General features: G+C 40.2%; 1 protein-coding gene across 5 annotated transcripts in view; it reads right to left on the bottom strand.

Annotated features, from left to right (window-relative positions):
* The window catches only part of Fam135b (family with sequence similarity 135 member B), a 262,597-nt gene that overhangs the window by 16,514 nt on the left and 232,720 nt on the right, over positions 1–13,363 (bottom strand). For all 5 annotated transcript variants that reach the window (XM_085831356.1, XM_085831357.1, XM_029469991.2 and 2 more), the window contains 2 exons: positions 11,841–11,995; positions 1,242–3,255 (listed from right to left, as the gene is read on the bottom strand). In XM_085831356.1, the coding sequence (XP_085687482.1) occupies positions 1,242–3,255; positions 11,841–11,995 (2,169 nt within the window). The remainder of the gene's footprint in view (positions 1–1,241; positions 3,256–11,840; positions 11,996–13,363) is intronic.

Raw genomic sequence — 13,363 nt, 5'->3', positions numbered from 1 at the left:
GATATTCTTACACTTTAATTGTAGATTTCTTGCCCAATGTGAGCAAGATCCTAATTTTGATCTAGAGCAACAAAAAACATGTAAACTTTTGGATCTTAGATAATGTACAATTGTGGATTTTCAGGTCAATGATTTTCTAGTATTATCATCAGCATCCTCATCTATTTCCCCTCAGTGAAGATATTCTCTCCCCTCAAGTTTCTATTGCACCATTTATGTACAGTCATTGCTTCCAGATAAAACCTTTCAATCCATGGAACATGCAGTAATTATCACATTTGTCCAACACTGTCCTTAATTGCTGTCTTGTTACCATCTCCCAGATTTCCTACAAGACTATGAGTATAGTTAGATCTGGGACAAGTCTGACCCAGTTTTGGGCAGTGTCTATCTGGACTTCTTAAATTGGTGAACAGTGTAATATGACAGGTATTTAATATTATTTATTACATAGAATACCCAATGCTTCTCTGCCTGAGTGCTTCTCTAAATGAAAATCAGTACCTATTAGCTACTGGCAAGAAAAGAATGATTATGAGATACTCTGACAAAATACTTCTATTATGTGTCCAATGAAAGATATATATTATAATTGAGGGTGCAAATAAATAAATCACAAGCCAATGATCTATATATTCTGCTACTGCAGAAAGAGTAGTAGCTTTGAGAAGTCCACAATCTTAAAGGGAACTACTTAGGAGACAAACCTAATGGAGTCCTGTTCCCTCAAAGGTTGTAAAATCTCCTTTTCAAATATGAAAAGATTGAGTCTCAATGGTATTCATAAAATAGTATATCATAATAAAAAACAAATTTTTCATATATACCCATTAAGAATTTGGTTAATAGGTCATGGTACATCCATACAATGGACTACTATGGAAGCAGTAAAATACTCCATGAAAATGGACTTATATACAAAGGTATTTCTAATATTTTAAAACGGAAAAAAAATCATCTAGAAGTGTCACAATAATTGTATTTTTAATAAAAGGTAAAATATATTTAGGGGACAAACATCAGTATAGAAAATTTCTACTCAGCTGTTATGTTAGGAGATGGGCTTATTTTTAATTCTTTGTATATTACTTAGATATTCTGAAGTGCATGACATGAACAGTATTGTTCTGTTTAAGTGAAAATAACAAACACCTCCATGTTAAATAGTGCGCATGAGGCTGAGAAAACTTTGGGAATACTTAAATGAACATTTAAGAACCTGAAACTATCCCCAAGCTTACCTGAACATCCTTTCACTGACTTCTTCTTCCAGCTTGCTGGAGTAGGTAGAAACAACACCAAAGGAACCCAAAGGCTGATGAGTAATAGGAGCTGGGTTTTGTTTGGAAGAGAGTCCAGCCCTGGCAGGTGTCTCCTTGGGTACAGATGAGAAAGGGAGACATGTGGCAGTGCAAGACACAGACAAGTTAACAACTTCCACTGCCTTCAGGCTATCCAGAGTAAAGGCCTCTGTGGAGTTCAAGTGGGACCCAGAGATGGAAGTTCCTGTCTTCAGCTCTTGGTTTCGTGACACTTGGGAGGCAATAGTGTGAGTCACAGTGGGGCACACGGTGCCTGCTTCATGTTTGGCCTCCAGAGAGGCATTATGTCTTCTATTCAATGTCATGGTATCATTGACACTTAACGAACTATTTTGTACACCTGTAGAATTCAGGTTGACAGCTTCAACAGCTGGTGAACAACTGATTTCAGGCACCCTGTGGTGAGACGCAGCCCTGACTTCGGAGATGCTGTTATTGGAGAGCACGTGTTTACTCATGCTCAATTCTTCAGGTTTACCTTTTGCAGTTTCCACTGCTGCTCTATGAAAAGACCTGGACTTAGAATTTTCAAGCACTATAGTACATGGTATTTTTAAGTTAAGACCTTTGGTTTCAACATGTAGTGGGGTCTCAGCCATGCCATCCAGACAACAGGGTTCTTGAAGATCAGAGTGATTCCCTTTGCCATTGGGGATGTCCATGTACCCAGGGCCCTGGGGTCTGTCAGAATCTAAAGCTATATCTGCAAGGGAATGTCCTGACCTAACATCCTGGACCCCAGGCCCACCATACGAAAGAGAAGTGTGTCTGGGTGAACTGTTGTCTTTGCTAGAAAGGTCCAGATCTTCAGAAAATCCTGCTGTGTTCTTTATGGTGTCTGCACCTTCAGCAGAATCCTCAGGGCTGCTGATCTGGGGTGCAGATACAGACTTGGTTAGCTTGTTAAGTGCCATCTCACGCTCTTCCTCTTCAAAAGGCAATGAGCTGATGGAGGAAAGAGAAGCCTGAATGCCACTGGGCAGGCTCGTGTTACTTTCTGTGTGACCACCCTCCAAAGAGTTCCTGTGGTGGGCATGCCTTCGAACCACCTGATGTAAGACGTCACGATCACTGGGTAACTCCAGGGCTCTGCTACGGGCCTCAGACCAGGCAACTGAGCTTGGTTCACTTTCAATGCCTGAATCAGATATTATGGAGGCTGACCTCTTGATAACGCCAGAGAGCACTGAAAGATCTTCTGGCTCTTCAGCATGGTCAGGCTGGGAAGGTTTAGTGTCCAAAGCTTCCCTCAGAGCAGTGCTCGGTGGGTCACAGGGCTCAGCAGGGGTGAGCTTCAGGCTTAGCAGGACAGGCTTTCCATCCTGGTTGACTCCCCTCCCTAGACTCCTCAACTCAAGAGCAGCTGTTTGGTTTAAAGAGATGGAATTATTCTGGCTTGTTCCTGCTACAACTTTGCTTGGCACAGTCTTAACAATACCATAGCTCTCCCTTGAGCTCCTGTGTTCATGCTGAACATTAATGCCCTGTACCAGTTCAGCTCTAGGGCAGTACTTATTGCTAGATTGCACATCAATATAGGTCAGTGCTGGGGTCTGCCCTTCATCAGGGCCTGGACTTCTGCTACACATGTCCGTATCTGTTAGTGAATCTTTTACAGCATCAGGCCTAGGGCCAGTCCAGCATTCAACTTCAGGTATGCCTGCTCTGTTTTGAAATTCACCAATGGTCAGGTACACCTGAGATTCTGAGCACACATCGATAGGATTCCATGGGGGGACATTCTCCTGCACCTCTGGATGCCTAGTAACATCTTCATCAGAGCCCAGCTGGGGTGCTTCTGTAGTAGATAAGGGAATGTCCTTTCTTGAAGATGAGTTTTGATTTATAAGATTCTTTTCTTCCCCTTTTAGATTCAATATTGCAGGACTTGTCACTGGGACATCAAAATTAGGATAAACACGCAAGTTATGCCCTATAAGAAAAGAAGAAAATTGTATTATAGTTTACAAATCAATATAATAAAGTAGTCAAATGTCTAATTGTATGAAAATAATTCAACCATCCTTTATTAGTATTTTTGAAGGGGAATGACCTTCAGATTTGAGGAAGTTCTTATGTTACTGAAAAACCTTTTTTTACTTGGGAATGTACAGATATTTTATGTTAACCATGTGACTCATGTTTAAAGGTCCAATAGTTTATGTTGATGAGACAAATGAGGATATGAACATGACGGATCATGTGATTAGAGGGTTGGGCAAGGGAAAAGAAATGCCCATTAGACCTCTGTGAAAAGACTGCATCTCAATGTGGCTCACTGAATCTTGTCCACATAACAAAACACCAATGCACAATCTTGTCCACATAAGAAAACACTCAAGATCCTATGGCTCAGTAAACCCCTCAGATTGACAGACTGACAGCATAGATGGATGCTCCAAGAGAAGGAAAAGTCCTGAGAACACAGCTAAGCTTCAACATAGGGATCACACCTCCTCTGCCTCTCATCTATATCTTTGTCTCTCATAAATTTGTTACCTCTTTCTTTGTCTCTGTGTATCTCTGTCTAAGCCCTTCATCTCTTTCTCTCTCCCCCTCCCTCAGCTCCAGTTCTTATTTTGGGGAGATAGGCACCCTTCGTTGTATACAATAAAACTTTAGTTATGAGCACAGCTTCTTCTTGAGTTCTGAATCATCCAAACAAATCCTCAGATATGGGAAACAACATGAACCAAGAATTTGTATCCAGTGGCCCCAGAATTGCAGGCTGCCAGTTTGCCTACAGAATCTAAAATGAAATTTTGGTGGAGAAACGTTAGTGTCTGACTTGTATTATATAAAATAAAAAAAGGACAGAAAGGCCCAGAGAAAGAGCAGCTATTTTAGCTCATCATATCCCTTACTGTTCATTTATCAGAGTACAATTAACATCTCTTATTTGCCAATGTGACAAGGTCAGTCATAATCCCCGTGGTTACAGAGTAAAGATAAGAAGGTGACTTTGGTGCTGTGAAGGTCTGGTTGTAAACTCCAACACTGCTATTCATGGGCACCCTAGTGAACTGCAGACTTCAGTAAGTTTTTTCTACCTTCTTACACTGTAGGATGGACAGATCTATAGGAATCTGAAAACCATAAATCATTGTGGGAGTTTATGTCATGCATGGGGAAAAAGAGTACTACTTTCTGCACAATAACCGCTATAACGCGTGACCTCCATCACCAAGTGAATTGTCCTGTGTGATTGTAACACCACACTGAAGCTTCCAGGATCACAGCCATCTTCAGAGGATACTAGCAAGGAACCAAAGTATGACTTTTCATCTGTTTTTCTCTTAGCTGTTTTTCATAAGCCATTCTCTTTTGTTTTGTTTTGTTTTGTTTTGTTTTGTTTTGTTTTGTTTCTCTAACTTTAAATCTTCTCTTTCTCCTCCTGTCTGCCACAGCTGGACAGTAACAAACATAATGCCATGCACCTGTCATAACCCAAGATCTGAGATATGGTAGGTGACATTTCCCACATAGACCATATAAATAAGAGGATCTTTAGTTTGTGGTTCTTTAACAAGTATAAGACCCCTGGTGACAGACATCTACACTGGTTCCATTCCCTGACTATTGTGAGCAGTGTGTCATTAAAAACACACCTATGCTGTAGGATTTACACTTCTTTGGGTGCGTGCCCATGATTACAACCATATATAGGTCATATAGTTCTGGTTTCATATTTATAAGAGACTTTCATGTTAATCCCTGTAGTGGCTGTATCACTTTATATACCTAGCAACCAAGGAGGCAAACAAAAATGCAAAGGAAATCCATAGATGAGCAGTGGCACAAAGGAGGGCAGTAGAGGCAAAAGAGGTCAACCATGTTCCCAGAAAGGCCCCACATCCATCCAGGAGCATTTGAACAACACAATAGGATTTGTTGAATTCAGATTATTGTTGTTTTTAACTGAGCAGAAAGTGAGGTAGGTAGGATACTACGGAGAAGTTGGGGGAAAGTAAATATTACGAAAAAACTTTGAAATCTTCAAAGAATTTATAAAATAATAAGTATTAAATGTCATAAGGGAACATATTACCTCATATGCTAATAGCCTTAAAAATCAAACTGAAATTTAAAAGGCTACATTTAAAAAGCTACATCAATTCAACTTCTCTTAAACATTACCAGGAATTTAAGCCATACATATAGTGTTGCAGGAAATATTTTAAAAAGATAGAACCCTCACGCTCCCGTGCTTGTGCCTCTGCCTCAGCAGCCTGGCCATCCATACACTGGAGGGCAATGGCCGGCCTGTTTCCATGGTGTGGAGACTCTGGTAACTCAATCTCTAGGTGCAACAACTGAAACCTAATCTTGTAAGCCTTATTTAAAATAAGATTGCTCTGGTGGGCGAATCCTTGCAGATCTGCCATGATACCAGGAAACTCTTTTCTTTTTAATTTATTTTTTTATTAGGTATTTTCCTTCTTTACATTTTGAATGCTATCCCAAAAGTCCCCCATACCCACCCACCCCCAATCCCCTACCCACCCACTCTCCCTTTTTGGCCCTGGGGTTCCCCTGTACTGGGGCATATAAAGTTTGCAAGTCCAATGGGTCTCTCTTTGCAGTGATGGCCGACTAGGCCATCTTTTGATACATATGCAGCTAGAGACAAGAGCTCCGGGGTACTGGTTAGTTCATATTGTTGTTCCACCTATAGGGTTGCAGTTCCCTTTAGCTCCTTGGGTAATTTCTCTAGCTCCTCCATTGGGGGCCCTGTGGTCCATCCAATAGCTGACTGTGATCATCCACTTCTGTGTTTGCTAGGCGCCGGCATAGTCTCACAAGAGACAGCTATATCTGGGTCCTTTCAGCAAAATCTTGCTAGTGTATGCAATGGTGTCAGTGTTTGGAAGCTGATTATGGGATGGATCCCTGCATATGACAATCACTAGATGGTTCATCCTTTCATCACAGCTCCAAATTTTGTCTCTGTAACTCCTTCCATGGGTGTTTTGTTCCCATTTCTAAGAAGGGGCAAAGTGTCCACACTTTGGTCTTAGTTCTTCTTGAATTTCATGAGTTTAGCAAATTGTATCTTATATCTTGGGTATCCTAAGTTTCTGGGCTAATATCCACTTATCAGTGAGTACATATTGTGCAAGTTCCTTTGTGATTGGGTTACCTCACTCAGGATGATGCCCTCCAGGTCCATCCATTTGCCTAGGAATTTCATAAATTCATTTTTTTAATAGCTGAGTAGTACTCCATTTTGTGTAAATGTACCACATTTACTGAATCCATTCCTCTGTTGAGGGCCATCTGAGTTCTTTCCAGCTTCTGGCTATTATAAATAAGGCTGCTATGAACATAGTGGAGCATGTGTCCTTCTTACCGGTGGGGACATCTTCTAGATATATGCCCAGGAGAGATATTGCAGGATCCTCCGGTAGTACTATGTCCAATTTTCTGAGGAACCGCCAGACTGATTTCCAGAGTGGTTGTACAAGCTTGCAATCCCACCAACAATGGAGGAGTCTTCCTCTTCAGGAATTCAAGGCGGGAAACTCTTAACAGCTACAATTTTCCCCTGTGCTGTGCTGTTCCAAAAAGCACCTAACTCCTGCTACCTCTCTTCCTTCCTCCAACCTTGAAGTCCTGCCTACTCACCCAGTGATTGGCTCCTTTATTCATTAGGTGATTGGTTCATAAAAACAGCACCAGGCCCATCCGCAACATGAGGCTTTGATGCATGATTATCTAATAAGTTTCAGAGTAATTTCTAATCAGATTGAGGGAGGAATGAACTAGTTTACCTGGGTGCATTCAATTGACTTGGAGATACTGGGAGGCATTTGCTGTCCTCTAAAGATCTGCCCTCAGTCTTCAGCAATAACAGCACATACTCTTTTGAGGATTCCCCAACATCCCTACCACATACATGTAGTGTGGTACATCCTACCACCATGTGATAATCCACTTGTAAGCACTTGTCTCCCTGGAGGAGACAGCTTATGTTTTATTTCTGTAGCTCCACAGGATGACATCCTTTCAAGTACGTATTTGTTGAACTGTGTTCCTGGAATGAACTAAGTCAAGAATAGAGATCTAGCAAAACAAAGAATATCATCTTCATTGATTGCTTGTATTGGCTTGAATAAAATCATCACAACAGTGTTTGGTACAATTAAGACTATACTAGCACAAATTTGGTGGGAAATATCTCCATACTAAGCAGTAGGTTGGTAAGATGGAAAGTGGGCATTTTTTTTTTGTAAGAGCCAACAAGGTAGGCATTCATTATAAGCACCAAAGAGCTTTTGCCTTGATGGACTTTTCAAAATATTGCAAAGCACACAAAAGTAGAACTGTTTTGTCAAAATTTATGTCTGCTGTGGAAAAGCTAGAATGAATGGTTTCCAAGGACCAGGCAAGCAAAGAAAGAAAATATGAGCAAAGCACAGAATTGATTTAAGGTGGTGAAAACAATCTACATGCTGTAATATGCTATAATGGTCAATGCATACCACAAAAGGAGCCCAGAATAGTGCTAGTATTAAATCTCCTTCAGGTGATAATTACTATCCTAGTACAGAGGCCTAGACTGTAGCACAAGTTCCTCTCAGGAGAGGACATGTATGTGCAGGGAGTACATGGGCTACCTCTGAGCCTAACTCTTTATATTTCCATTGCTGGGAATCTAGAAATCACTTTATAAAGAATTACTTACAAAAGTAAACAGAAGTAAATAAGGCATAGCACATGCAGTATTCTGGGGGCTGGGTATTGATCTTCCTCAGAATAGTTGGTACTGAGTTGTGGTACACACAGGGCCATTACAAGCCAAGACTAGAATCCTGAGGTATACAGTCTGAATAGACCTTGGAAATCCCCTAAATGGACGAAGAGAGAATGAAAATAGGGGGAAAAATCTATGAACAGGCAGAGATAATCTGGAATATGAATGAACTTGCAAGCCACGGGTGAGTGTTAACTGTTATAGGCAACAAGTTATTGATTCTCAGAAACCAGAACATTTATAAGATCCATCCTCACCCATGAGACAGGATACAAGAAGGGGAGTGACAAAACTGTTAACAACATCACAGTTTGGTTTTTCCATTGAAACTGTGAGAGAATAAGCAGAACAAAGCATCTCACTCAGAGAAACTGAGAGGCAGACACTGGTGACTGATGTTTTCAGTTATTACACATCGACCCTTTCCTGTTAGTCCTTCAATGTCTTACAATCTTGCCTGCCCAATCACCCATAATAACCCTGTAGAAGAGAGCGTTTTGTTCAACTTTACACACTATTCTTGGGGAAAATATTTAAATCTAGACAGTATGACCAACTCAGTTATCTTGCAACAGGATATGGCCTCCCAGGAAAGCAACTACAGTTTCTGATACAGCACAGATTCCTGCCTTGGCACTAACCACAAGTGCACACAGACAGTGTAGATGGGAACAATTCTCATGTACACCTCATTTGATGCTACACTGAAAGGGTGCACTAAGAATGTGTTTGATAACCTGTTAGCAGCATAAAATTATTTAGGCCACCACACTGTTGCAGGATAAGGAACTAGTTAATGGTTGTACCAAGATATTTTATCTTGGATTAAAGAACCAACAAAATACTTTGTAAAAGAACAAATCAGTCAAGAAAAAGTTTGAGTTTTAAGTGGACAATCCAGTAATTCTTATGAAACAGTAGTAACACATCAAGTCAGGGGTTTATTGAGGGACATCCAGAGGAAAGAGCTAGACATTTAAGAGTAAATGTTTACTCTTCGAGAATGTTGAGACGATAAAGCTGGCACTCATCTGTTGAGGTTTGGTCTTTTGTTATCTACTTTAAAGCTAAGTGCAGGCCCAAGGACCTGCTTGTCCCAAAGAAGAGAGTCTGCAAACTTGGCCCCAAGCTATTTCTGATTGGTGAGCAAAGATGCCAACAGCTAATAGCTGGGCAGAAGAGACAGGTGAGGTTGAAGTTTCTCTACCTTGGGGTCAGAGGTGAACCAGAGGAGAAGATACAGAAAGCGGAAGGAGAGGCTGTCCAGAGAACGTGGTCCTGAGGGCAATTGGAATTAAAAGCAGTCCAGATGAATCATAGTAAGTAATGACTCAGGGTTATCAATAGGAAATTAGAGTCAAACAACATAGAAGCTAGGTATCTACCCAGCTCTTGTACTGTTTAAGGTTCATTGTAAATATAATGGTTGTGAGTTGTGTGTGTCCTTTATCTGGGAACTAAATGATCTAAAATGAGGTTTAAAACCCCATATTGGGATAAAATAATTTCTACAACACTCAGCCCACAGAATATGAGCAACAATACACAAAGAAGATATACTAATATATTATTTATGTGTGACAACTGGCATTAACTGCCAACTTGATACAACCTAGAATCCCTTGTGAACAGAATCGTAATGATAGATTTTTTTCTACATTGAGTTGGCCTATGGGTGTGTCTGTGGAAGATTGTTTTAATTAAGTTAATTGATGTAGGAAACCCAGCACATTATTGCCTAGGCAGGGGTTTCTGGGGTATGTGAGTGGAGAAATGGAGATGCAACTGAGCTAGCAAGGAATAAGCGTACAGCATGCAATTTCCTTTGTCTTGACTGTGGGTATGATATGACTGGCTTCTTAAAGTTCCTATATTGACTTTTTCACCATGATGTATTTTAACCTATAATTGTAATCTGAAGCAATTCCCCTTCCCAGTTGCTTTTGTCAGGGTATATTATCAGAGCACCAGAAATGAATTTGAGCAATTGATGGCTTACAAGAACCTGGGTGAGCAACTTCCCCAGAAAAAAAAAAAATCTCTTCCGTATCTCACCCTGTTAAGACTCAAGGCCCAGATGAATCACATGAGTAGAAGGCAAAAACCCTCTGGGTAAAAAACAATTTTTTTTCAGCTGAAATTATGGGCTCAGAAAAAAAAAACTGAAGCTGATTTATAAAATAAATCAAAAACCACGATAGAATCACCCACATAAAGACTGATATTCATCAATATCTGCAATGAAAAAGATTGGAAAATGATCTTCATCCTATTTTTAAGTGAAAATATCAGAGGTGATTATCATTGATGTTTAATATCTTCAACTATTCAGTTTTACTGGAAATGATATGAGGTATGCATTATTTAAAATATAAGCATTTAAACACAGAAATACTCTCTCTCTCTCTCTCTCTCTCTCTCACACACACACACACACACACACACACACACACACACACACACACACACACACACCAAGGTACACAAGCACACTTAAAATTCAACCAGTTGGGTTGCAGGTTTAGTATAATTGAGTACACATGGCACTTGCTATACCCTTACTTAACGCTAGATGGTAGAGTAGAACTGGGAACCGAATTCATGTTTGCAAACAGACTCTTCCTACAAGTCACCTAGATTCCAGGGTACAAGTCTCCAGTTGCAGAGTCTCTGAAATGTAGCTATTTTGATCCATTATAAACAGCAACAGGCAAACTAGCCTGGCTTCAACGACCTCAGGAAGACAACAAAGCAAGGCCTGGACTCTGGAGTTGAGGTTTGGTTGCTTATTGACACCTAATCTTTCACACATATTTCTATCTATGCCTCAGCTTCCCTCTATGAAGCTATATATTAGCTTGGATCTAGCTTTAGTCCTTGAATCTAAAGGATTAAAGAAATAAACCATTTAATTAAACTACCAACATGGGGCTTAACATTTTCTGATCATGGCTGTTGGGTTTCTATGGTCAAGTTGCAGGAGCAAACAAAAAGGGGGACATTGCCTTATTCGTGTCTGGTCATTCTGCAGTTGACCTGTGAGTTCACTGACAAACAGTATAGCCATGCTGAACACTGGTTCACAAACAATCTGTACAACCTTGTTCTTTTTTATTCCCTGATGCAGTTTATTTGTTCATGAGTTACACAGCCCCTTTTCTCAAGTCCTTGATGTGCCTTGTAGCATTAAACAGGATCTTGGATTATATAGTGAGTGGCCAGCTAGAATGATATAGCAAAACCCCATCTCAATAGGCCGACCATAATCACCACCACAAAAGGGACACTTACACAGTAGCATTAAAGCTAAAACAGAAATGACTGTAGTTAAAACTATACACGTGAAATATCAAAAGATCATTGCCACCTTTGATTATTCTAGGTTGTGTGTGTGTGTTTGTCTGTATATATGTCTCTGTGTCTATGTGTCTGTGTCTGTCTGTCTTATTCTATAGGTAAAAACACAGCCTCAAGGAAACCAGTTTTTTAAAAAAAATTTTTATTTTGATTTTTTTATAGTTGTCTGTATCATATCCTATAGGTAAAAACACTAACACCAGGAACATTTTGACCCAGAAGAGGCCAGATAGATACTAATGCTAACTCATCTCATTAAAAACAAAACAAAACAAAACAAAACAAAACAAAGCACCCTACTCCTAGTGTTGTGAAGAGTGAGCACCAGAGTTCTAATGGCACAATGTTAATGCGCGAGTACGTACATGAAAAGGCTAATTCTTTCAAAACAACAGAGAAAGACAAACCTGAGACAGGGCAGTCCACATATCTGTCTTCAAAGATAACAGGCAGGGTGTTCCAGTCACCATCGATGTCCAGGCACTCTGCGGGCAATGGAGGCATGCTGGTGAGGTACTCTGAGTTCCGGATGTCCAGGGACAGCTGGCTGTGAGTCTGTATCCTGTGGAACACACAGAGAGGTAATAAACCAAACAGGACTGGAAGTTTTCAACAGAATCTTACCATTCAACCCCCCAAAAAGCATTAACTGTTTTTAGCAGATGTGAGCAATGACCATCTCCTGCCCTCCCATCCATCTTAGATATCACCCAGTGTGGTAGTCGGCTTTGAAGAGGACTGATCCGGGTCCTAGTATTGATGCAGTGGATTGTGGACTAGGTTACACCTGCCAGTTACTGGAAGATAATAAATGCTATGCAACTGAAAGACTAGCTAGGAAATGGCTACAGATCTAAAATGAATGCTTTGGAGGAGAAAGTTAAATTTTCTCATTGAATACTCTAGCATCTTTAACTTTTTAAATTACTTAGCGTCTGAGTCAACATTTTGATACCACTGAATTAAGAGCCACATGAAGTAGCTTTTTAAAAATATTATGGCATTTCTGATGTTTATTAGTATGTAAGCTAATATAATTCAGGAAGAAAGATATAGTTTTTGTTTCTCTGTAGGGCAATTTTTAAAAGCCAATAGTTATTCTCCATAACGTAAACACCATTCTGCCAATACGGGACTCCAGAATCTGAAGCAATTACCCGTTACAATCTAAAAGTTGGGAGGGGCATGCCACTTTAATGACTTACTCAGAAGAAGGGAGATTCTTATTATCTTAGGAAAGAAAAACTAATTAGTGTTTTTATTTTTTTTTTTTTTGTATGTATCAACTCAGTCACTTTCCCCTAAGGTAACACAAGAACTTATAGGTCTGTAGGTTTGGGAAAAGATTGAGCATGTATCTGTCTATCTGTCTGTCTGTCTGTCTCCCTGCCTGCCTGCCTGCTGGTGGATCTTTATGCCACAGTCTATATAAATTCTTGATACTCTCATCTTACTTCCCAGACACGTGGACCCTCTTCCTCTCTAAAAATAACTAACAATGTAGTCCTGTCAAGATTCAGAAGAAATTCTCTAAGTATCATGTCATTATCATCAATAGAAGTGCCATGAGATTAAAACATACACATGTGGCATTTGTAGCATGTGTGTGTGTGTGTGTGTGTGTGTGTGTGTGTGTGTGTGTGTGTCTAAAGACCTGAAACCCTGAAGAGTAGAGGTGCTGCTGTGAATCTCATGGTCTAAAAATTGGAGAAGCTGGAATTGTGATGTCAAATAATAATAGAAAGCAAAGGTATCCTGGTTCTAGAAAAAATAATATGCTCACCCTGCCGATCCATGCTCCTTTTAGCCTTGTCCCAATATCTTCGGATGTGGATGAGTCACACCTTAACCTACTCTGGCTTCTATACGGATGATAGAGGAGTTGTCAGCCTGATGATGAAGCTCACCAATTCAACTAAACTGGCTGCCC

This window comes from Mus caroli, unplaced genomic scaffold (genome assembly GCF_978045245.1).
Source record: "Mus caroli unplaced genomic scaffold, Mus_caroli_1 scaffold_16, whole genome shotgun sequence".
NCBI classification, from domain to species: domain Eukaryota; kingdom Metazoa; phylum Chordata; class Mammalia; order Rodentia; family Muridae; genus Mus; species Mus caroli.
Note: the sequence above shows the minus strand (reverse complement) of the source record. Positions and strands in the feature narration are given on the sequence as shown.